General features: G+C 37.8%; 1 protein-coding gene across 1 annotated transcript in view; it reads left to right on the top strand.

Annotated features, from left to right (window-relative positions):
• Positions 1-25,878, top strand: part of MTHFD1L (methylenetetrahydrofolate dehydrogenase (NADP+ dependent) 1 like) — a 159,321-nt gene that overhangs the window by 44,352 nt on the left and 89,091 nt on the right. The window contains exons 17-20 of the mRNA XM_074862861.1: positions 3,074-3,150; positions 6,751-6,891; positions 15,655-15,723; positions 21,962-22,073. Coding sequence (XP_074718962.1) covers positions 3,074-3,150; positions 6,751-6,891; positions 15,655-15,723; positions 21,962-22,073 — 399 coding nt within the window. The remainder of the gene's footprint in view (positions 1-3,073; positions 3,151-6,750; positions 6,892-15,654; positions 15,724-21,961; positions 22,074-25,878) is intronic.

Genomic DNA, 25,878 nt, shown 5'->3' with positions numbered 1-25,878 from the left:
ATTTTGGTCCCTCATCCTCCCCAGCTTAGCAGCCTGGGTAGCTCAGAGACTAAATACACCTCAGGGATAATGTGGGGTTTTTAAAGTATTTTGAGTTGTTTGCTTTGTTAGAAAGAAGAGGTGAAAGATGTGATACAGTTTCAACTAGGTATGCCAAGCAAACCAATATCTACTCTGACCCTCAGACAACTTCCCTCTGCATTTTGCAGTTCTAGTGCGGAGTTGAATTTCAGTGTTTACCTCAACTTATGTATCTCCTTTTTTTTTAAGCAAGTAAATGCTGCATAACATTTTAAGCTCAATTCCACTGGATTTTATTTTCTTCCTAAGTTCTCAAACACCACCAAAGTTATTAGCTCGAAATCGTTGTTATATGGAATGTATTGTGATGGTCAAAGAAATAAGGTGAATTTATAGAGAAGTGAAGAGTCTTGGCCATGCTTTACTGTGTCCTTTCTGTGCATGTCATCTCAGACTTGGGATATTTTTCTCAAGATAATACTGAGGGATGTGGCATAAGATGATTTTTATTAGTCACACAGTGTGTCTGCATAGAAGAGACCTGTATTAGAATGAAGGAATTATATAAATATTTAGTGTAATATGACTCTTCATTTTTTATCAGCACGGCTTTGGGAGTAGGCAACATTACTCAACTGCTGTTAACCTCAAGTGAGTTATTAATTCATCTCAAACATGTTAGTAAAACTTTTATTCCACACAACACTATGTGATGTACATATCTTAAACATTTCAGAAAAAAATTTTCAGGATTGTTTCAGATATGTTGGAAAATGTTTTATTTGGGACTGTTCCTGCTATCCATATGTCAGTGAAGCTTGTTACTTACCAGGGAATTTGTAGGGCAGAAGAGAAAGCTATCAGATTGTCTGAAAATTGTTAGTCAGGACCTGTTTCCTTAGAAGTGTCACAAGCTTAAAGTTCATTGTCATCTTATACGAACTTGAACAGGTACCGCATACTGAAAAGAAGGAAAGCTTCCCCCTACTTACCCTTCCCCTGGTATTCAGATCCTGTTTATATCTCTAGAGGATAAGGAAGTAGACACATTAAACCTAACACTTGGTTGAACCTAAACTTCCCTGAAATGTTTACTTTGGGTAAGGAAGAAGGAAAATTTGGAGAAGGAAAAACTGTTTTTGTGGCAAAACCAATTCTTTCTTATTCTACTACTTCTAAGTGCAGCTATTGGAATCTTCCTGGCGAACAAATCCTGACCGTGGTGAGAAAACCAGTGTGTCCCAGAGACCACAAAGAGTTGCAGGAGTAATTATAATTTCATGGTAAGGGTGTTCAGGTTACATGATTTCACTAGGAAGGACCAGACAAAAAGCAGCCCGCTGGCTGTCCAGGCTGGTGGGAAGGCTAGTTCCTGCTCTCAGCAGTGCCTGGGTAGGCAGAAAAGACATTTAGGTCTGCTTAAGGCTGCTTGTGAGTCTGTGCTTTCTAAGAGGCAAAGGGGTAAGTTTGTGCTTGAGAGATCAGCCTGCCATATGGCTTCACGGTGGCATATGGTACCACAGCTTGGTATGAGGCTGCTGCTTCCATGTACCGGGCTCTGTTCTGCAGTTTCTGCCAGTATTTTAGAGTTAGTATTTTAGGATTTTATTTTTATATTTTAGTATTTTATATTTTCGTGTTTTAGAGTATGACTGTATATAAATAGAACCCAAAATGAGTTAACCAAATCTGTGTTGCACCATCCCTTAAATGGAATTCCTGAGGAAATTAGGGGCCTAAATACCATGTAGTAGGACGAAGGCACGTATGGTATTTACAACAGCCTTATGAGCAATGCCCAAGAAGGGGAAGTACCTTAAATCTTGCTTTTCTCCCAGCTCACTCACAACCCTGAATTGGGATTATGTAGGGCTGAAATTCAGCATATCTCTTGTTCTTCAGTAATTATGTTGTCCTTTTCTGTACAGAAAAATTTGTTAATCTCCAAAAGCAGTAGGAAATGTGGGACAAGGTGATTTCACTGACCTTTAGTACAGACAACTTGTCCAGAGGTTCCTTGATTCTCTGCCTCTAAATAAACGGGGCTCAGATTTACATCTACCAGAAGGTTGACTTGATTGCCAAGCTACAGGCTGAACTGATCAAGTACCTTCCACCCTTTCTTTTAGGATTGGTGCAAACTGGAACATTTGTAGGGCTACAGAGCCTGTAAGAAAGAGGGAGCCTATTTTTACATTCTGTAGGGATTGCCATTCCTGGGAAGGAGAGATCTTGGAATTTGGTCTCATTTTCTAATAAATAGAAACATCCTGTTCAGTTCTCAGCAGATGGGAGAGCTCTTCAGTTATTCTCAGTTTTGCCTTTTGGGTCCTACAAAAGCACATTTGAAGTTGAGCGTTGTCAGTGCAGAACTGGAGAACTTGGCTTGTGATGATTGTTAGTGAAGTTAACAATTCCACAGTATGGTTTGGACATGCCCTTGCAATACCAGAAGTGTTTCCAGGTTAGAAATACAATTGTCTGAAATTGAAGTTGTGTTAAATAGCAGATGGTTGGCCTTGGCAGTTGAAAAAAAACTTCCTTTGAATGCTGTGTAGCTGAATGTGGAGTTAGTTACTGTGATGTGCAAGAAAGTGACTTGTCTGGAAGAGCCAATCTGACAACATAATCATCCTTTAAAAGGGGAACAGACCATGTTTAAGGTACATCATGCGGTCTTAAAATTGATTCTTAACAAGACAACGGTGAAGCAAATGATTTAAGGTAGGTCTGAGGTGCATTGTATCTACTAAGACAGATTTTCCTTATGTAGGTAAAATATTCATTTGTATGTTAGAATATTAAAAATCTGTTAACTTAAAATACTGTTCAGAGAAATTCTGTTTGAGTTATTTCAACCTCTCATCTAATAGTATCAACTAGAAGGGAGAAACCAAGTCAGTCTGAGTGCTAACATGCAGGAGTGTGATTGTCTGGTTACACTGTTCGAGTAGCTGAATCTTACATGTATAACAACAGGTGTGCCTGAAAAAACATCCGGATCCCTGAGTTCTTGTTAACATGTTTTGCTTTTGCTATGCCCTTATTTCAGTGGTGGATACAAATGACAGATTCCTGCGCAAAATAACAGTTGGGCAGGCAAATACAGAGAAAGGATTTGTCCGTCAGGTATGTAAAGGCAGTTAATATATTTCATTCTGGACAGACTTTTCTTTAGACACTGAGAGATGTTTCTGTAGTTCTTTCAGCATACTTCTTTGAATTGCAATGCTAACATCTGTTGCTGTTGTACAGTATTCTTGCAGTGAAACTGATTGTGTTAATGAGTAACTGACTCTGCAGTTTCAGAAACAGAAACCAATGCATATTGCACAATGCCTTGAAAGCACTTGGAAAAATTGCAACATTGTCATCCTATGAGTATAAAAGGTAGCCTTATGCCCTCATAAGGTTAATTTGTATGATTTTTCTTACTTTTAAGTCCATCAAACTATTTATGTAGTATTTATGTAATTTAAATGTGATTTAAATTTAATGTTAAAAAATTGGGGGGAGGGATGGGTCATGTATTGTTGGTCCGGACTGAAAATGGCCGTTAGCTTTTTATTCAGTTTTCATTTCCCTATCATGCCTCTCAGCTTTGGGATCTAAACTGTAAGAACTTTGAGCACGTGCTTAATTTTTATATGTGGACTTGAAGGGATAGTTCAGAAAATGAGCTTGTGTATACTTTTCAGCAGTGAAAAAAGCTAGCCTACATTACTGTACAAGAGCTTCTGGAAGTTTCTGAAGTACTTACTAATGAACTGAAAGCCAGCCTTTTCCAACACTATCTGAGCAAGTGTTCCTGGTGTCATGTGGGTAAATCCATTTCTGAAACAATGCAGTGTGGAATAGCAATGCCAGGTGGAACAAACTCATTGTGATGATGTGGAGTAGCTCCTAATTCAATGAAGATACTGTAATCTAACACTCTGGATCATGAAATTCATGAGGTTTTGACTATTTTGAGGTGAAGTACTATTGTGGTAGAGATAAGGCTTTCATTCATTTTGGATATCCTGTCTTTAAGTTTTCTTTATCATTTCAGACCTCCTCTAGGCTTTGTGCCTAAATAAAGAGACCAAAAAATAGAGCTGATGTTTTTGCTCAGTTCAGCGGGTAGAATAGTCAAATTGGAGAGAAGAACTTGAGAGAGAAATCAGAATCATACAATGGTTTGGGTTGGAAGGGACCTTAAAGATCATCTAGTTCCAACCCCCTTGCCATGGGCAGGGACACCTTCCACTAGAAACGATCACTTGTTTTTGTTTTGAGCAAAGAAGGTAGACTTTTCTATGTATAATTTGTAGAAAACTCAGTATTAGCTAATACTTATCTCTGATAATGGGCTGGAACTACAAAATATTGTACTTGGTACAAGTTCCTTCAACACTTGAGACATTTTCCTATGTTTAGATTTGTTTCAGTGACTCAATGTGATTATTAGCTTTGAGCCAGGTTCTGCCAGCCTTATTGTGCAGCATTTTACCACTGTAATTATGCTGCTGAGTTAAAATATGGGGTTTTTTTTATTATGGAGTACTGGTTGACATATGGCAGTCCAATGTTGCTTCTGTACTGTTTTGGCTAAAATGACCTTGATGCATTCAGTTTTGATGTGTTGGACTGATGCATATCCATCCACATTTTAACATGGAATTGGTGACTTGAGAAATAGAGAACAGTTAGGGAAACTCATTTCAGAGCCTAGTCGGAGATCCAGAGAAAACAGGACTTCACAGTTAACAGATGCATTTTATAAATAGTTGGAGTGATGTTCTAGCACTCTTAAAATCAATGACACCTGTGTAAAATGGCAGAGCACAGCAGGCACAAAACTCTGCATTTTAATGAACGGGGATGCTGTGGTTTCTAAAGAGTATTACGTGACTGATGCCCTTGATCCTTCAATTGAATCCATGTGGGTGGATCCTTTCATCAATAGAGAACTGACTTAACAGCTAAGGCTTCTCTCAGCACTTCATAGGTGTATAAAGGTTATTAGAGTTAAAATAGCACCTGCCACCACAGCCTTTTAGACTGTTTTTTTCAATTAAATGTTATGTCACTCTTTGAGTGTCCACCTGAGATTGTTTTTCCTGTCCTTTTGGGTTTATATAGAAACAATGATGATAATTTTTTTTTTTTTGGTCTCCTGATAAACATTCAGATAAAGTTAGATAGTATTCCAGTATATGAGTTGGTCATAGATTTCTCAGACTTATTTCCTAACTTACATATGCTGCAATGACTTACTGGGGGCATTCGTAACTTCAGAAAAGATAGTAGCATCCATGTCATTGCAACGCTAACAGTGTTCATTGTGTACCCAGGTATTCTGTTATGTATAGAACTGCTTCCAGGTAATACAGAAAATCTGCTTTGCAACTTCAGCATTTCATTTGAATCCCTATGCTGAAAACCTCAATTACAGGATTATTTTTTGTTTTCTATGGTATAGATCTCTCCCTATATGTGTCCAGTGCAGAGAAGTGCTCAGGTGTCTTCAGAAGTTTTGTCTAAAAATGCAGGTACATAGAGGTCAGCCTGAATGGGGCTGCTCTATGCTGTAGCTGTCAAGACAGAATCTGAAAGCAGGAACATAGGTTAAAAAAGGGCAGAAGCTGTTAAAGTACTAGCAAATGGGTAGGAGCAGTAAGGTATATGTTGAACAATTCTCTATGTACATGCTTCTTAAAAACAGGCAAAGCCCCTAGTTTGAACAGATTCCTCTGGTATTAGTCAGTAAGGGATACATCTGGTAAAAGTCTTACATAGAAACAGTCCTGGGGCTTTTTTTACATAGATAACAGTAGGATATCAATTACTAAATTTTTGTATAAACTTTAATTGCTGGAGATGGAGAGATTACTAAAGAAGCTGCAGTTTTATTCACCCCCAGCATTGCATTCCTATCACATAATACATTAGTGACTTTTTCTTTCTTCTTTGTTTACATTCTGACAGCATGTGGCCTGGGCTTTACTAATAATAAATTAGTACAAATACTGCTAATGTATACTCCAATCTCTTAAAGAAAAGTAAGGATCACAGCTTATGTTGTGCTGAAATACTGCACAGCATGAATGTATGTCTACAGGAGCAATAGAACTGGTGCCACATATAGATCTTGGGGTTTTTTTAACTTATATATTTGTTCATTTTTTTAAAAAAAGGGGGATGAAGATATATTTTACATTATCATAGGTCAAGCACAAGATCTAGCAGCATAGACTCTAAATTTTGAGTTTATGTAGAAAAAAAATGATCAAACATAGTAAGAATGTTTTTGAAACCAGAATAAAAAACTTTTGGAGAGCATTAAAAAAAAAAAACCCAAAAAACCACAAAACCACAAAACAACCCACAGTGCTGTGCTTGTGCCAGTAAAGTTCAAAACACATCTGGTGATTTTCTTTTTTGCCACAGAAAAAAAATGCTTGGTCCTTCAGGGAACTTGTGCTAAGGATAATGTGAGCCAAGGGGCTAAACACTCTGCAAGACAGGTCCCCAAGTAAATGAAGTGTAATGGAGAACATTAATGAGAGAATATAAACAAAGTGTTTGAAGTTGCTCTAGTCTGAGTAAACTCAAAAGCTGTAGGTTACAATTTAGAACTTGTTTGAATTCCAGTGTGAAATCTGTCTTTCCTGATTCTATTCCTGACAATTCCCTGTGTTTGACCTGACTTTGATTTGGTTCATGATTCTCATTTCTATTTTACAGGCTCAGTTTGATATTGCTGTTGCAAGTGAAATTATGGCCATCCTGGCACTTACCACCAGCCTTCAAGATATGAAGGAGAGACTGGGAAAAATGGTGGTGGCTAATGACAAGAAAGGAGAACCGATAACAGCGGAGGATTTGGTATGTTCAGTGCTGTAGACCTGTGAATAACCTCTGATGCGTTTGTTTTGCCTCTTGAAGCATTAAAAAAGCAGGTGTGTGCCAAGGATTTTGCTTTGAACAGCACAGTCAGATATCAAAGAAAGATTTTCCTCTGGGCCAAAACTTGCTCACAATGAGAACAAGATGTAGAACTCCTTTCTCCATCTGTCTGGTAACGTGGTTCAGGAAGTTTCTGATTTCCATAACCTGCTTAGATAGTTTTCATGCAGTTCTTAAGGCAAACAAATTTGGTGCTGGAGGGAGTCAGAGTGCGAGCTCCTATTTGAGAGATCTAGTAATGTTTGCTACTGTACTTGTAAAGCGTACTCAGATGTTACAATGATAGTTACCACGTGAATGCTTATACCACTGAATCAGAATGGAAACAAGCTATTCTTAATTCATAGGTTGCTGATAGTGCTTAGGACAGGGTTATCTCTTCACATCATCAAGACTTTTCCTTCCTTACATTCATTAGTTAGTTGCTGTTTCCTCATTCCCTACTTCAGCTTCTGAAAGAGGTTGATATATTCTTCCTTAATATCAAATTCTAGCCCTTATAGCCAGGCTGTGAGTCAGTAAACAGTGTTTGGAAACTCACACCTGTTTGTGTGTGGCAGGTTCTGGTGCAGCCAGAAGCTACCAGTTAACCCTTGCAATCCAGCTGTATGCCAGGAATAGGCTCACTGTGATTGTAACTAGTTTACTGTAACATTATGTTACTTGAATTCTGAAGCCTAATTGCCAAATTAAGTTCATATATTGTAGATTGACAGTACACCCTAAATACAATAAATATGGTAATGCTTTTCTTTTATGCTTTTTTGTCATCTAACTATAGCAACTGTGATATGTCTTGAAGTGGTGCTTTCATGCCACCCTGCAGGCAATGATTGCCTGTATTACACAGACTATATGTGTTTTTTCCTGTTTGTCCCTTTTATGTGGACATCTGCACAAACTTACTGCGTTTTTAGAGTGAGCAAAGGAACAAGTATCCTGCCTGATCAGCAAAGAGTAGCAAATCCACAAGCCAGGAATACTTTCACAGCCTTAATGGATTCCAGTTTAATAAGGAAATGAAAACATAATATCTAGCTTGCCTGGATTTAAGATTGAAATTAAGATAAGGATACCAAAATTTCTAAGTACTGTCATCATTAAAATTCAAAGAAAATCAACTACTCCCAATTATGCAGGAGACGTGAAGAACTGCATTTAATATTCTATCTGTTGAAGTTTTGATTTTCCTTTTCAGTTGCATAACTGTCTTGGCCAAATGGAGGGGAGTGGGGAATGAGTTACCTTACAATGCATATGCAAAAACTTTAAAATAATTAAAGCTACATTTGAAATGTGCGATTTTAATCTTGATGCTGCTTTTGTATGAAGGTACTTTTAATGTATTAATATTACAAAATATTTAACCTGTCTTCAACCACTTAATGTTAACAGCTTGATGAATGAAAGCAGTTACTTTTCCGTGTTTCATCTATGGTTGCTCTGTGGAAGTACAATGTTAGGGCTGATATTATGAACAGCGCACAAAGAACTTTAAAATTTTTCCACTATGTCCCTAAAATGAAAAATAATGCTCAGCAAAATGTCTGTTACTAATTCAGTTTTCTTTGGCCTTTTTTTAAACAAACTTCCTATGCTTAGCGTCTCAATCATTTGATAGTGTCGCTTGTGCTGCACATATGTTTCTAGTTCTCCTTTGAAGCAGTGTTCTATATTCTACAGTAGAAGAACTGCCCAGAAAAAAAAAATTCATCACAGTGCCAAGGGTATGTATTACCGCCATCTGCAGCTATGCTGCTGCATTCTTTTTCTTCTGCAGGTTCTCCATACTATGCACAGGGAGGTTGGGTGCATGTCATGATTGTGAAGTGCAGAAACTCCTACCTCCTTTGTTGTAGAGTGTGTTACAAATGAGGATGAGAACTATGGGAAGAATAGGAAGGTGATTTCATGGTTAAGGCAGAAGAATGCCTTTTTGGAGAGCTGGATTCTGTTCCTGTGTTTTTGACAAAGCTTATGTGTGATGCTGTGTCCGTATAAACTGATTCTTACAGTTCATGAGGAGTTATGCATTCCTCCATCTGGCTTGATACCAGCTAAACAGCTGAAATCCATGGGAAGAATGAGACACCACCAAGAACTTTGAACCAGCAGAAATTATTTTATGTTGTCTCAGGTTGAGCATCCAAAATTGGAGAGTACTTTTGAGTTTGATCCTTGTGTGTGCCGGTTTCTCTTCTGAAAACTGGAACAATTGTTCATTTCTGCAGAGTTACTTATATTAGTGAAGAAGTCAGATGCTGTGGTGTTGGGATTTAAGAAATGTCAAAAAATAAATCAGTAGTGGGTTTTCTTACTAAGATTGTAATCTGTTTTATCAGATTATATACTGCTTACTTTGTACAAGGGAAGAGCATTTATGAATAACCATACTGCACTTGGGAAAGTGTACTGTACAAAGGGTAGTCCCCTGGAAACAATAGCAGGAGATGTATAATCACAGACCATACCATTTCATAATTCATATGTACAAAGAAGATAAATTTCAGCTCTACCAGGTAGCATTTCATCTGTATTCCTGGTTTCTTCCCACAGGTGGTCAGTGTGTTTGAACTGCTTGCAGCTAACCCTACTCTTTCTGCACTTTAAATGCAGTATCTGCTCTTCCTGCTGCTTGTGCTGCCTATATTGTTACTATTCTTCTGCAAGCCCAGCTTTTGGCCCCTCTCCATTTGGACTGTGAAGGTTGTATCTCTCCCTTTTGTACGTGTTAGAAGAGGATTCCTGTAGGATCCAGGAGAAGAGATCTTTGCTTGTGGTCCAGGTGTCCGGACCCAGAGCTGCTCCAGCCTGGTGCAGACTGTAGATACAGTTGTTACACCCTGGGCTGTAAGAACACCCTACATTTCAGCTAAAGCTTTCTGGGCAGGACGTGGCAAGACTAAGCATTCATTTATGAGTATCTGTGAACTGTCATTTTTGGTTTTGAGCAGATTTTCAAATGTGTTATGAGGTGTGATGTGAAGCCATTCTCCTCCTGAATTTTCATCCTTCTTTCGAGTCAAGGTCACAGAGGAGGTAAAGCTTTATAGCTCAGAAAGGAAAGATCTCAAGACAAGCGAACATAAAAAAAACAATATACATGGGTTTCTCATGCTCTTAATCCAAGAACAGTTCAAACATTTTGACTTAAATTTTCATAAAACAAAATCAAGTTTAAAAGCTTGAATCTATCATAGCCACTTGACATAGAACATTTTAGCCCAAAGAACTGCAATTGCATATAGTTTTAACAAATTTTACAGGCAGCTTTGTTGTGGGAAGTACCACACAACCTGAATAATGGGTGCTGCTCAGTCCTATCTGTCATTTATAAAAATTCTGGCGTTCATATTTTACATATACTACACAGATTAAATTTATGCAAGTTTAAATTTTTGACAGTAGTCTTTAGTTCATTGAAATCTATGTGAACCAAAACCGCTAAACCCTTCTCTGTGATTTGTTTCCAGATGTACACACAATATACTTCACAAAACACAATTGCTCTTAATTTTGACTTTATATGCAATATATTTATAATAATACAATAGTAAAACCTAAAATACACATTGACAGATATAAACCAGATGCAGAGGCAGGCTAGGAGTAATAGAAAAAAGATAAATTGAATATTTCATAAATTGAGAAGACTCCTTCCACAAGAGTAATGGATTAAATATCTATCCTCTGTAATGGAACATACAGAAGTCTTTGCCAAAATGTGGTGCTCATTGTACAGTATTTTGAAGAGTGAATTGCTTTTTGGCTTTTACAGTGTAGTAGAATTTTGATGGACACATGCCATATCTTTATGTGAAATTAAATGGATATGTATGCCCTAGATCAGTATTTCAGCAGCTATGAAAAATATTAAATAAATATGTCACTATTTTTTTAAATAAGACTTCTTCTCAGCTTACTTTCTCTGCTATGCTGTTAGATTTCAATAATTCCAGGACCAAAAAAAATAGCGTCATATTTACTTTTATAAATGATCTGTCAGCTGAATATATTTTGTTCTCTGGTTCATCAAAAATCTTGTGTACATACTTCACTTTAAACGCAAGTAGTTGCAGTTCTCAGCTTACAGTTTATGGTTTAGTTTTTTACAGAACTGATATTGCAGAAAAATATTATCATTTTGTTAGAGACTATAGTTTCAAATGAAGGAAAGTTACAAGTACTTCATTATTTTTCTTATAAAGAAAAGGGGTTTTCTCTGCCCGTCAGTCTGTGTAACCCTTATTCATTTCACAGTAGTTACTTTCAATCACCTTCCTTGTCATCTAGTGCTGGCTTTCATTTCCACTCTTGATAGACTTCAGAGACTACTCCACTGGAAGTTGCTTTGAAAGTATTTTGGTTTTTCATCTAAGTTTGCCTTTCCTGTGTCACATGTATGGTTTATTTCATGCTCTATGATCCTTGCTGTCCTGCATAGGGGACATACCTGCCCCAACAGCTGGTGAATAGATGGAGAGGGTATTATTTTCAGAAGTACTTGGAATCAGTTCCAGGAGGGAACCCAGAAGACTGGATCAGAGCCCTACTTCTTTCTTCTGACAGTGAGTTAGTGAAAAGCTTATGATCTTTGGACTCTCACACGCTTAATTGGCATGTAAGTGCCTAAGCCTCTAATTCTTTTATAAAAAAATTATCTACCTTCTCTGAATTCGAAATGGGAACCTGATTCCTTAAATAGCTTTGAGAATCAGATCCAGGACTTTGAATGAGCTGTGTGAATTGTTTGCTAGCTGCTTGGAGGATTTGGGGATATGAAGGAATGAAAGCTATTCTGACAGAGTCATGTCAGATAAATACGAAACCCTTATCGGCTGTTTGGTTTTTAAGGACTGTTGTCGACACCAAACCTGTTTAAGAACCATGGAAGGCAGATAGACATGATGTAGACTAATTGGAGTCCTTGCATCTTTTTTTCTTTGCTTTCAGCTTCAGATACAATGAGTTGTTGTGTCCAGAATGCATATCTTATATGGATGAAGTGTCTCAAAAAGTTAAAATGCATAGGAAATATTTTTTGCTTCACTGTTACCATCAAATTGAAGAGCTATCAGAAAGCAAAGGAGACGGGGTTTGAACCAGTATTGTCTAGGAGGGGGAGGGGAGAAAAAGGTATCACGATTTCATTTTTCTTCTCCCCCAAAGCTGCATTTCCAGTCAACATGTCTTGGGTCAGCAAACAGCTATTTGCATGCTTGTTTTGAATGAGCTGGTGGTCTCATCCAGCATGAAGTAAACAACAGAAACACCTAATGGGATAGCTACAGCTGGCATGAGTTAACCCTTGTGAGTCCTTGGGCAGGATTCCCAAGAAGAGCATTAGGGCTCATCTGTGGCTGCTCAGATAGTTAATCTTGCTATTGACCAGTTGGAAGATCTGATGTAAGTTTTCCATTTCACTTTTTTTTTTCCAGAAAGTTGAATAGCTGTTACAATTGCCTTTTACGTGATAAGATTGTATGCTATCTCAGTGTTCATGTGCTGAAAATTATCAACAGCTGTTTCTCTTTTAGCATAATGATGAATAGCTTATGCTATATGATGACGATAAAACTAAGATACGGGAAGAAAATGTAAAATTAACCAACTTTTCCTTCAGATATTTCTATTACCTGTTGCTTCCTAACTAGTGTGTGTACATGGTTCTGGTTTTCATGAGACAGAAGATGGACAACTTAACTAACTGTTATAGTTTTGTGTTTATAGCAACTTGTGACAAGCATCATTTCCTTCAGCTAGGGGTGGAAGGGGAAGAACTGTGCATCTGTTTTGAGAAATTCTGTCCCAGCTGACTGCTGAACTGATCAAACAGCAGGAAAAAAATAGGCTTATAGATCTATTGAATAACTATATTGCAAACTCTGGTTTTATTTTTTTAATGAATTCAGATTCTGCACTACGATCAACAGGAAGAAGAATGTATTTGTTTTAATAAATTAGTAGGATTCAAAACTGGGTTTAATGAAGAAATTGCTAGGATTGGAATTTGTTCCATTTAATTTTAAATTGTTAGAGCTGGGACCAGGTATTCACTATTCTATTTTGTAAGCGCTTCAGATTTGGAAGTGAATCAAACCAGTTTTATAAAGCAAATTGTTATATTGAACAGATTTAAAATTTAATATCCTAAGAAATACACTCACTTTAGAAAGACTTTTACAAATTGCTAGAATACAAGAAATCAAAGGCAGTAACAGTGGCAATTATTTTTACATGGTCCTAAAAAGAAAACTCAAAGACTCACAGAATGGTTTGGGTTGGAAGGGACCTTAAAGATCATCTAGTTCCAACCCCACTGCCATGGGCAGGGACACCTTCCACTAGACCAGGTTGCTTAAAGCCCCGTCCAACCTGGCCTTGAACACTTCCAGGGAGGGGGCATCCACAACTTCTCTGGCAACCTGTTCCAGTGTCTCACCGCCCTCACAGTAAAGAGTTTCTTCCTCGTGTCTAATCTAAATCTACCCCCTTTCAGTTTAAAAACATTACCCCTCATTCTATCACTACACTCCCTGATGAAGAGTCCCTCCCCACCTTTCCTGTAGCCCCCTTTAAGTACTGGAAGGCCGCTATAAGATCTTCCCGGAGCCTTCTCTTCTCCATGCTGAACAACCCCAACTCTCTCAGCCTGTCTTCGTAGGAGAGGTGCTCCAGCCCCCGATCATCTTTGTGGCCTCCTCTGGACCTGCTTGAGCAGGTCCATGTCCTTCTGTCCTTCTTATGTTGGGGGCCCCAGAGCTGAACACAGTACTGCAGGTTGGTTCTCACAAGAGCAGAGTAAAGGGGGAGAATCACCTCCCCTGACCTGCTGGCCACACTTCTCTTGATGCAGCCCAGGATGTGGTTGGCTTTCTGGGCTGTGAGCACACATTGCCGGGGGATGTTGAGCTTCTTGTCAACCAACACCCCCAAACTCATTTATGGATAAAATATTGAAGTTACATTTCATTCTAAAAGCAGAAAATTTATGTGGTACTAGTTAAATGAAGCTTTATATTGTTTGTTGAGATTTGTTCTGCATTTTTAAGTTCTTTATCTAAAATAAGTAGTTTATAATCTTACCAGTTAAACCAATTTTTTAAAGCCATGAAGGAGCCTGTGGAAGTGAAAATCAGTAATAATTTCTTTTTTTAACATATTTTCCTTGTATTTAGGCTGTCAGCATTGGATTCAAATCAGAGTAGTTTGGTATAGGTACAACATAGCACCAGGCTGCTTCTATGGAAGTGATGGAACCATTCTGACAGAGAGCTGGCACACTAGTGTTTCCTTGTGTTTTGATCCTAACTTCTAAAAATAACATATTAAGAAACAGAAATTTATTCTTTACTGATTCAGAATAGGGAAAACTATATTGTTTTGCTACCAGTTTCACTTATTACTTCTTTGTGGGTCTGTTTGGGCTTGTAGATAGTGGAGGTTTACAAAATGCAAAGAGCAAAGAAACATCTTTCCTCCCTCTCCTTTTCTTCACTCTTCCCCAAGGAAACACTTGATGTGCTTTAGTAAAAACCAGTTTTACTATTCTAGTTTCAATCCATTTTTATCTGAGGCCAAATATTCTGCTTCATATTACTCTGAAGTCTATGTTCAGATGTGATGCTCAGAAAGGGGAGGCTTGAATTTGTGTAAAACACTGTACTTATGTAATGACTGCATACTTTTACTTCTCTCATCTGTCTGTCATTCTGATTTTCACACAGTTTGATAGTTCAGATAATCAAAAGAGCCACTGCTTATAACACATTTTTTTCTATCCATGATCTAGTTCTTTCAAAACAAAACACATTTTCTTCTCAAAATCAAAGTAGTATAGGAATAAATTGAAATACACCCTTGTGGTTTCTAGATAACACTGCATATAGTTTAATAGCACTGTGTGTGCTCTATAGCCTTTTTTTTTCTAAAATGGGCTTTAGGTTTTAGTGTAGAGGGATGCCATGACCTTCTCTTATTTTAAATTCAGTCAGTGTGAAATTTATACCTAATATTGAGCAAAATTTTTAGGGAGGAGTAAGGTTTTTTACAGCTAAAAAGCAGCAATTCACACAGATCCTTTTGTCCTCTCATCATCACAGTAAGGCACCTCTAACTTTTAATCTCATGATGTAATCATTATTTACGCCTCATCAACTGTGTGTCTGCTTTAATCCTGTGTCTATTACATACATATTTGTACAAGTCTAGAAAAATACCCTTTCTGATTGTTGCTAGCTATTGATTCATGCTATTGATTCTGTCATGAAAGAAATACATCTGTCATTTCTTTAGGCAGTTTTAGCAAGTTATTACCTTCTTGCTTTCTCAAGTCTCAGTGGCCTTTGTTTTGGCTTTGTCTTTTGTTCCCATGAACATCTTCATGCTGATCACTTAATAACTGTTTCTGGTTTCTCCATGAAATAGGAAGAATATTTACCTACTTCCTTTTAAGTGTATTCAGAGCAAAATCTCTACTATTTCTGGCACACTTGGTAAATACAATATATTAGAAGTCTTGAGGTAACATCAATTTATTTAAATTCTTTTTACAACACTGTAACACTTTTTCTCCTTTGATGCATAAGGTTTTTTCCCTGTTATAACTGTAAGGTTAAGTGTAACTCAGAAATGTTGCACCTTAGAACTGACTTCCTTAAAATGTGGACTCTTGTTTTTTAGGGAGTAACGGGTGCTTTGGCAGTTTTAATGAAAGATGCAATTAAGCCCACACTAATGCAGACACTAGAGGTGAGTATGGCTTATGATGCTTACGCTTCTCCGGCTTTCAAATTCCATATTGTGCTTGTGCTTCTCCAGCAACTGCACTTAACTTTCAAGGTTCAAGCCAGGGTCAAATCCATAAAGGCATTTCAGCAAATGTTCATTTGTGTATGTTAACTAATCAACTCTATCTGCATTTATAACTTTGTAGTTGTTTTTTTCCTTTTTTTGAGACTGGCTTTAGTCATAATTTTGCCTAGTGTTGCAAACAAGCTGCAGTGCAGTGTTGAACTGCTGCTGAGCACACTGGAAGACAAGTTGGGCTTCGAAGTAATAGACTTCCTTCTATTTCCCATCTTACTCTTCTAGGGAAGTTTTGTTTTTATGTATTTTCTTTATATGTGTGTTCCCACAGCCCTGCATTTTGAATGGAAAGTAGATGCTTCGCTGAGGCCATTCTATTCTGTATTATAATTTGTGCCTTTCAGAAACACAGGAGGGTCCTTTTGCCTGTTTATGCTTTTCCAAAAGGTGACTCCCAGCTACTCTGTCTTGCCATAGTGCCTTCAGGGACTAAATTAAGCTTTACTGGTCTAGGAGAGGAATGTTTTACACTTACCCTGGTGAGTTTTCTTCCAGCAGCTCAAAGAACGCAGAATTAGTACAACGTAACTTTGTGTCTGAGCAGTCTAGTATGGCCTTTTCAGTAGTAAGCTGAATGATGAGCAATATACATGAGAAAAGGGAGGAAGAAAAATGGGAAATAATGAAGCAGTTTTGGAAACAAATGCATTTGGAGAACAGTTAATGTATATTATTGAAAGTTTGGTCATCAAAGTTACAGAGCTGGAATATTTCACAACAATTCCTGGTATGGTGAAAATTTAAAAAATGTAGAAAAATACCAGTGCAATGCCTGTTTGGTAAAAATGTCTCATTTTCTACAGCATGTCAAAATGATAACTACCTTTTTGCTTTTGTGTTTGGATGGGGACAGCTTCCTACTCTCGGGGGATACTAGAAAAATGTTATTTTAGTCTATGTTATTTTGCTATAGCCATCTTAATTATTTTCTCCTGCAAAGAACATCCGTTCTTTCATGTGGCTGTATGAAGAATATATGCGTGTGTGTCAGAAATCAATATAACATCCAATACCAGAAACTGGAGGTCACATAGAATCACGAATGTCGTGACAGAACTGTGTATTAAATCACCACTTGGATAATATTGTACACGTTAAAGCATCAGTGACAACGTAGCTTTGATCCTGAGTATTTGCACTTTGTATATCTGTTAGAAAATAACGTGATTTTGTTGTAGTGTTCTAAAAGACAATTATAAATATCAGAAGAGTTTCTTCTGATCAATAGGCATTTGGTTCTGGGACCGTTTTTTTTTTCTCCCACTACATTTCTTTATATTCACGTTTCTATGCAAAAAAATTCCTGCCTTTTATGTGGTATTCCTTTCTAGTCTAATCTATGCTATGACTGAAACATCTGACAACTTTCATCAAACACTATTGCTTGTTAGGAGGACCCTAACCCACACTACCCAAGGATATTTTTCCCAAAAATTCTTCTTACGAAGTTATGTTTAAAACAGCAAACTGAAGCAGCTCGGAAGACTGCTTCACGCTCCACTCCCACGGTTTGAGTCTTGAAGACAAACTTTTGTCACCCTTTGAATACTTGTTGGCTTGCAGGCTAATTTGAGTCACCTATCTAAGAAAGAAAATCTCCAACATACATAAATCTTTTCCAAGATAGTGCTGTGCTTTGTCTGATGTTTGCCTCTTGGACTGTGTCATTGCTCTTGTGTAGAGATGCAATGGCCTACTCTGTTACTGCCCATGCTGTTGTTGCTGTTCTTGAGCATCAAGCTTGTGTCATATCCCGTTTTGTGAATAAATACCTTTCATTACTTTTAAGAAGTGTTAATTTTAATAGCTTCAGTTTTTTAAAAAAAAAAAGGGAGTGAGGGGAACAAGGAAGATATTTTGCCTTGCACACTTGAATGTAGTGCAGTGATTCTTCTGTGAGTTTAGAGCCCTCCAGCATGATAGATTTTAAGACAAGCTAATCCTAGTGTACCCTGAAGTGGTGGATACAATAACATCTCTTCTGTTTCTGATGAGTATGTGAATAGCAAGTCTTTCTTCTCACAAACGAGAAATGAGGAGAACTGAAGCCCAAATTAAATAATCCTAATAAGTAGCATCCAAAAGAAGAGGGACCTTTTAAATTTCCAAAGAGGCTACCAATAGTAAGTGGACAACATAATCCTAATCCCTTTAGGGAGACCAATTTCTCAATACAAGTGTAAAGACCTGTAGCATCAGCACCATGACTTGATAACAGTAACATCAGATCCTACAGCACGCAGGTGGTGGGAAAACAGAACCATATGATTACAGAGAACACATGCAGCTCGGACTGTGACATCAACCTGTCCTACAAGTAGAGATGAAACTGTTCACCAAAGCAGGTCTTCCAGATCATTTTGCTATTGGGCAATGGCAAAAAGACTGTCTGAGGAGGGGGAGCAGGAGATCTTCTGGGTGACTTCCAGCTGATACTGACAGATAATTTGGCATAATTTGTAAGTGATAGTGTCTGTGGATAGCAGTGGCTGAAAGTAGGCACTGAAGAGATAGCTGCACTCCTCTGTGATCTGGCGAAGAGCATGTAGATGGGTATTGTGTTAAACTGTGGAGGTCTGAGGAGTTTCTTCTAAGGGCCTATGAAGGCAGAGAAGAACGACCTACTTGGTAGATTTACACTAGCTTTATATGGGCATGTGCGTGCACTGGGGAAGAGGTTTAGAAGTTAATAAATCAGTAATGACCAAATGCCAGTCCTGCGTAGAACTGCAGTGGCAACTTGTGTCAGTGCTTTTTTTCATATGTGAATTGATGAGTGTTTTTTAATTTGCTGGTTTATAAATCGGTTTCTTGGTGGGTTGATTTCTTTCACAATCCTGCTACGCCAGAAATGCTGCCTCAAGGTGTTAGTGATTGAGAGTGTTTTATATGTAGGCATGACAGTAAAATCTCAAAATGGGAAAAGTCTCAAAAGTGGGGCACTCCACCTGCAATAAATGTATACTTCAGTAGAATTTATATCCAGTGCTGTAAAACTGAGATGACTTTGTTTGAAAAGTACATAATGATTTCATAGTGTTTATCCGTGTTTCTCATGACAGATTTGTTCCCTCGTGAACTGATCCCTCAATGTTTAGCATTTATTTATACCATGCGTAACAGAGCAGCTGCTCTATGGGACAACTCTTTGTAGTTGAAGGCTGGCTGCTCTGGGATGGTCTGCTCATGTTACATTTAAAGTGCCACTCACAGTAAAGATGAGGGGAGGATGGTAATAAGTATTATAAACATCCTTCTAGGGGCCAGATAACTTCAGATATTTATTGACATTCAGGATTTATTTTCTTCTACTAAAACTTGGATAATAAAATTTCCTGTACTGAAAACAGTGAGCAGAATGCATCCCTGTGCAGCTGTTTGTTTCTCCATATAGTTTATTAAGAGTGTAACAAAGATAAGTGGCACTCTGATGTGGGTTGGATGGCTGACACAGAATTACTGAAGCTGGCTGGAGAAGACGTTGTTGTCCCTGTTCCAGGGTGTGCCTGAGGCTCCCGAGATCCTGCTGGAGTTCACTCCCTTCAGTACCTAGCCTGTATTTTTCGTTCAGAATTGCCCTTGTAAAAAGACCATTCAAGTAACTCCTCCTTTTCTTCTGGTGGATTTCAGAGCTCCAGGGGCACATCTGTCCATGCCAGTGGTTTAGTAGTGTGTTTGGATTTCAGGTTAGTGGCAGGGTGTCTCTTGGCTACTGATATTCTGAATGTTGGACCCCACAATCCAAATTTCATTCCCATCTGTGTTGTATGGATGAACTCTTGGAAGCACAACTGCCCAGGGAATGTTGTGGGAGACCCTTCTGGCCCCCTCTGCATAGCTGACACAGTATGGGCTGGGCTGTCCTCTCATCATCCATGTTTGCACTTCCGTGCATTACATCTGCACATGTGTGTGCTAGGCTGTAACAAAAGCAGCCCTATAGTTGCTTGCCACAAGAAATTAAGGGCTTGGAAGAATAAAATTAAACTTAGTGAGTAATAAAACACAAATCAGAATAAATCCCATGGATTTCAATCTGGTAGCTAAAAACTACAGTGTTATTTATTTGAATGCCAAAAGGGTAAATACTGGGTTAAAGTAAAAGTAAAACTTAAGGAAGTAAAACTTAAACTTTGGTTGGTGGAAATTATTTGCATTTTATTTTTATAAAAATGCATATCTTTGGGATAGGGGTAATCTAATATTTTGCACAGCACCTCCCATTAGATTGATTCCTAGATACTGTAAGAAGCTTTGAAGGTGTACACAGTTAATTTTTTTGCATAAATATGTAAAACCCCAATTAATATTGCAGTATGTGATCATTAGCAGATAGAAAACAAAAAGAAAAAATAAATCCTAAGTAAACACTGTGAAGTCAGTGTGTTATGATGCTAATCTACATAATTCCTTTTGTTACAGGGCATGATTTCTGGTTTATTTACTTTTTCAGCTCCTCTTCCACTGTTTCTTCTCTAACATGTATGAGGCAGAGTTGGTTTTGGGTTGTAGCTTAATTGTCCATTTTTTGGAGAATATCCCCTGCCCATATGTATGCATATTCTCCTTTTCCCACTCTGGATTTAAAAAAAAAAAAAAAATCCCTTGCTTTATTAAAATAAACCTGAAGTCTGATATGCCAGTGGATAAAAAGTTGCTTGTCTTTGCTCTGAACAAAACAATTATGTATAATTACTTGTAGAGGAAGCAATAAGAACAGATGCTTGTTGTTGATATATTTTATATGTTTTGTAGTCAGTGTTACTGAAACAAGAAAATCTGTTTTCTATAGTAGGAAGTATTTCACTACTGTAATCCAATTGTTCTGCTGTTTTATGGAAAACATGAAAATTTTTGTCTATGTAGGTTGTTTCTTAAGACACTGGTGGGAAGGGAGGGCAGAAACAACCAGCTTTTATTGTATGGTTACTAGTTTCCAAGTTGTGGTTCATGGGTCTCTTGGATGTGGCCTGGCGCTGATCTGCGGAACCCTGTCCTCCTTAATTGGTATTTCTGGTCAAAAGTTAAGGAAGATTGCCCAGTAGCTTGCCTGAAATTCTGAGGGTTGGCAGTAGCTCCTAATACAGAATATGTGAAGAATATTGATGGAGATAATCTAAAGTTGTCTGTTTACCTTTTCTTTAACCATCTGAGGATTTTTAAAAGCATTAACACAACAGTGGAGATTTGTTTGCTTAAGTATTTTATAGAAAGACAGCTGAAGTGACATCCTTCCATCCGATTGTGTATTCTGAGAAATATTGGAGAAAAAATAGCAGTTAATATATCTCACCTAATCCCTTTATATAGATGCTAATTTTCTAATTTCTCCTTTCATTGTGATGCCTGCCAAAAAAAGGAACAGGAAGCTAAGATTTGCTTGCTATCTGACAAATTTCCCTATGCCATTACTTTAACTCCTTGCCTATCCTTTTGCTGTTTTAGATTGCTCCCTGCTACAGAGTCTACTTTCCTTGTATATATATACAGTGTCTAGTGTAGGGCAATTCTGCTCTGCACCTGAGGCTCCAGACACTCGGCCAGCAGTAGTGAATGCTTTTTCCATTGTATATCAGCATGCCCACCGCACCCCAGCCGTGCCGCTTCCCTTCTCGCTCTCCAGCTCCTTAACCGTTGACTTTGGTCCCTCATTGCTTCCACTGGCTACTTTGTCTGCACAGGGATGGCAATTACAGCCAATGAGGAAAACAGGAGCAGTAAGGGATGGAGCAGAGCAGGAGCTGGGCTCTGTTTGTGTACCATCTGCAGTGATGCGCTTAGTGCTGGTTGTAGTACATAGGCCAGAATAGCACGCCACAGCTGTAGGGCAGTGGAAATGTGAAACATTAGTACAAGATTGGGCAAGAAGTTGTGTAAGTTACCTACAGATTGTGCTGCTGTCTGTTACCTTTCTATGAATAAATCAGGTTCTGGTACTAGGCCTGACAGTGAATAGGCTCTCAAGCACCTGAGATGTACCTAACCCTCCTGAGTTATCTAACACTGCTTACTCATTATATGTGCTTTTGATTTACATATAATCTTGATTAATCTGCAAGAGTATTGAGCTTGTGTTCTTCCCTATCTGTTAAATTAATGATGTGTATTTTTTATCATTCAGGGAACACCAGTATTTGTTCATGCTGGGCCTTTTGCTAATATTGCACATGGAAATTCTTCAGTTTTGGCAGATAAAATTGCCCTTAAATTAGTTGGAGAGAAAGGATTTGTAGGTAAGTAATTATTTTGTTTATTGTATTATGGTTTGTTGGTAAGCTGTGGTAAGTGATGTAAGTAAATAGATAAAATAGCAATGAAAGGTAAGAATGCGACTTCATTTTATGCTGATATTAATAATAATCTTAAATAATCTTAAAGTGAGTGTGTAAAAAAAAAAAAACTCAAAAGCACTTTTCTCACCCTGCCCTTTGTCTCAAGCGTTCCTGTCACCACCATGTTTGAGATTCCACAAGATGGCTGAAATAGTTGGATGACTCAGTTGCATTGAAAGAAGTGTCCTGTAGTTGCTTGTATTAGTATTCGTCTGACCTATCTTGATAAATGGACAGAAACTATTCCCTTTTCCTGCTGATTTATTTCTCTGCCACTTGAGAAAACTCAACCAAATTGGGGGTCACTGGTCCCTGAGCCAGTGCAGAGGAACAGCAGAGGAAAAGTGGTAGAAGAAAGAGTAAGACTGCCTTGTTTTGGTGGCAGTGAGCTGTTAGGTTGGTCCAACTGCATTGTAAAACCTCACCATGAGGCCCTCATGTTCCCATGAAAGCATGTAGGTGGGCAGACTGTTTACATTAAGAATTCAGTCTGCACAAGCAACAATAGACATGTAGAATGTACGGTCCCAAGCAAAATAAACTTGTGGCTGAACAGTGAACCGGTTTTTATAAAAATTGTTGTGTGTGTTTAGAATTAATAAAAGGAAAGGGGTGTTGCTACTTTCCAGTAGTCATGCCTTTGCACTGGTGTAGCCATTCTCTTCTGTGTCCTGAACACCCAGGTTGGCTTACGTTAATCCTAAAGTTGAACTTTGAGTACTTGTGGAACAATGCTCTTGAAGAGGTGTGGTAATGTGAAACATGACATTTCTTATGCTAGTGCCCTTAAACTAGCAGAGAAACATGTTCTTACATGCTTATGTCATACCTACATATTGCTGTAAGTTACATAAAGAGAACCAAATTACTTGAAAGTCCTGTTTCTAGTTAAATTCATTGGTTATTGTAGAAAGGATGGGGGAGCTGTTTGCATTGTTATAGAATGTATATGCTTTTTGTTATGAATCAACCTATATATTTACAGATAGAGAATAGAAAGGTTTCTTATACAAAGTTGTTGACTAGTGAACAAGAAGATAGAGGGATATCGTCTTACAGAAATACTAAGAAGTAACAAAACTTAATAACAATAGAAAATAAAGGGTTGAAACCCATTGTACTTCATACTGACTTTGAAAAAAACCCAAACCTATAGAAATATGTCACTTCAATATTTTCTGAATAACAACAAAAAGGTTGAACAGGTAGAAATTCTGTTTGTGTTTTCCATTCCCTTGAGGGCTTTCTTCTTTTCAAAGAATATTTATTAATTTTCTATTTTCTCATTTTTGTTTGTTCATCTTTATAGAAGTAAGTTTCTGATCTTGCTAAGCATTCTGTGCCTAGAAGAAATGTTCTCCTTTTTTTTTTTTTTTAAATGGAGCAGCAAAGTGCACAAAATTATTTTTAGATCCTTGTTATGGTATTAACAACATTATTTCCTAGAGTCAGTTTTGTTAACCTCTGCCCTTCTGATTCATTGTAATTTTCAAAGATTGTTGGACATTTCTATGTAATATTTTGCTAGCAAGAGCATTCTTGGGAAAAGTTTGATTCAGTATTCTGCTCTCACTTCTTATGTTTAGGTAGGAGTAGCTAGGAAATGCTGACCTATGTAAGAAAATAAAGCATTGCAGGTAAGGTGGTGAAACAAGTGGTTTTCAGGGTAGTCTGGATATGTATTGTATGTTTGTATTTCCTTTTTAAAATTAGCGTGATCATGTCAAGGAAGAGGGTTGTTCTCTCCAGTGTTACTGTTGTACAGTTAAAAGGTCTGTTCATTTCCCTATAATAATCAAACATCCATTCAAAGTAAGAACATTTTGCATTCTGAATACATTTATTTAATGGTAATAGAATCAGTATTTCATTAAACCATGTTTGTTGTTATATGACTTTGTGGAATGAAGAATTTAGGGAAGCTAACATTCATAGGCTGGGTGAAGTAACTTTGTTTCTGCAGTGAGCGATCTTTTCAAGTGGGAAGTGTGTTTTGTATCATTTGAATGGAAATATCTTGGCGTCAGCCTTGAGTCTTGATCCAGGTTTTGAAGCCTGAAGAGTATCGCCTTGAATTTGGATTCCCCTCCATTGACTGAGAGCGTATCCTTGCTTTTCATGCTTTTTTTTTTTTTTTTTGTTCGTATCCACCTGTTTGTCTTTAACACTCTTTTTTTCTTTGTTCATCTTTGGCCCCAGTTTCTCTGTTGGGAGACAAAGTGGTGTAGCTGCAATAGAGGAAAACCTTTGTGTGTTGCCAGCTAAAGGCTCTTCTTCAGATTTTATTCTATAGAACGCAAATCTCTGTAAAACTGACTTCAAAATGAGACAGCCTTTGCTCTGCGAAGCAAAGAAATTCAGCATGATTTTTAGATTCTTGTTAGATTATTAAAACCAGTAGTTCCTAGAGTGGCCTACTTAAATAAACGTTGTAGGTAGTCACAAGTGTAAATGGTTGTAATTACTGTAAGCTTTATGGTTTAAAAAAAATACGTTGTTTCTGGTAACCAGTTAGAGCACATGAGCAGAGACTACATGCAGCACTTTCTGGTTTATTAAGTGCTCTCCTACCCTACACAACTGAAGTCTAAAAGGTGTGCTACAAAGTGCGCACCAGTCCACATTGAGGTCATGTCTACACAGGCAGAGAGCCCAGCACCTTGTGAAGCTGCACAGCAAAGCAGTTAGCAAGAAGCTCCACCACATTCTGCTCAGTGTGGTGTGTGCCTGAACCCTATACAGCCATTGAAACTCAGTGCAGAAAGCTGATCCTGTAGCTACTTCAGACAGTAGGAGTGCAGGACAGCTATGCTGCAGTTCTGTAACTAGCTGAACAAGTTTAGTTACTCATTCTTGCTAAAAGTAAAAATTTTCACCGCTCCACATTTCTCTTTTGCCACTGTTCTCGTGCAGTTCATCCTTTTCTCGCGTTGGATCTGACAGTCATTAAATTCTTGTATGAGCAATTGGAGTTCATGTTTTGTCATGTAGCTTAGTTGCATAAGCTCATGGAAGAGTCCAGGAGGCACTGGAAATACCGTAAGGTAAGTGGCAGAACTGCATGGCCGGGAGAGGCTTTTTAGGGACCACAAGCTAGGAGATTGGCTCTCAGCCTTGTGCAGCTGCATCCAAATCAGGAACATAAGAAATCTGTGACAGGGTCTGCAATTATAATAGTTTCCTGTATAGTACAATAAATATCTTAATGTATGTATGCTAACTCACCATGAGATGGGATGATGAGAACTATATAATGTATATAATATTTATACATTTATTATTTTATACATTTATTATTACATAATTATTATTTTTATTTATAATTATTATTTTATTCTTTACTGAAACCATAGTTATTTTAGAGCAGAACCTCCTGCTAAGTGTGTAGACAGTACTAAAGAGAATAGCATGGCCTGAACTTTCACCACAATTTCACAAATACAGGTATTTTTTATTTTCTGTTCTGGCTTAAGCAGCCTCCTTCCTCCAGCTACTTGTTTCCAGTCCTGTGAAACCCCTCACTTGTCAGCACACCTATTTATAGAGCCACATGATAAACTCAACTGGAGAGTTGGTCTTGATTGAAAAGAACTACAACAAAAATTCCCTTCCTTTCCCTCACAGACAGTGGCTGGGCAAACGGTTATATGTGTGATAGGGAGAAGATGAGATACTGCCACATAAGATGGTGTTTTTGCTGAAATGA

The sequence above is a fragment of the Strix uralensis genome, chromosome 3 (genome assembly GCF_047716275.1).
Source record: "Strix uralensis isolate ZFMK-TIS-50842 chromosome 3, bStrUra1, whole genome shotgun sequence".
Taxonomy (NCBI): Eukaryota; Metazoa; Chordata; class Aves; order Strigiformes; family Strigidae; genus Strix; species Strix uralensis.
The sequence above is the reverse complement of the archived record's forward strand: the minus strand, read 5'-3'. Positions and strand labels throughout refer to the sequence as shown.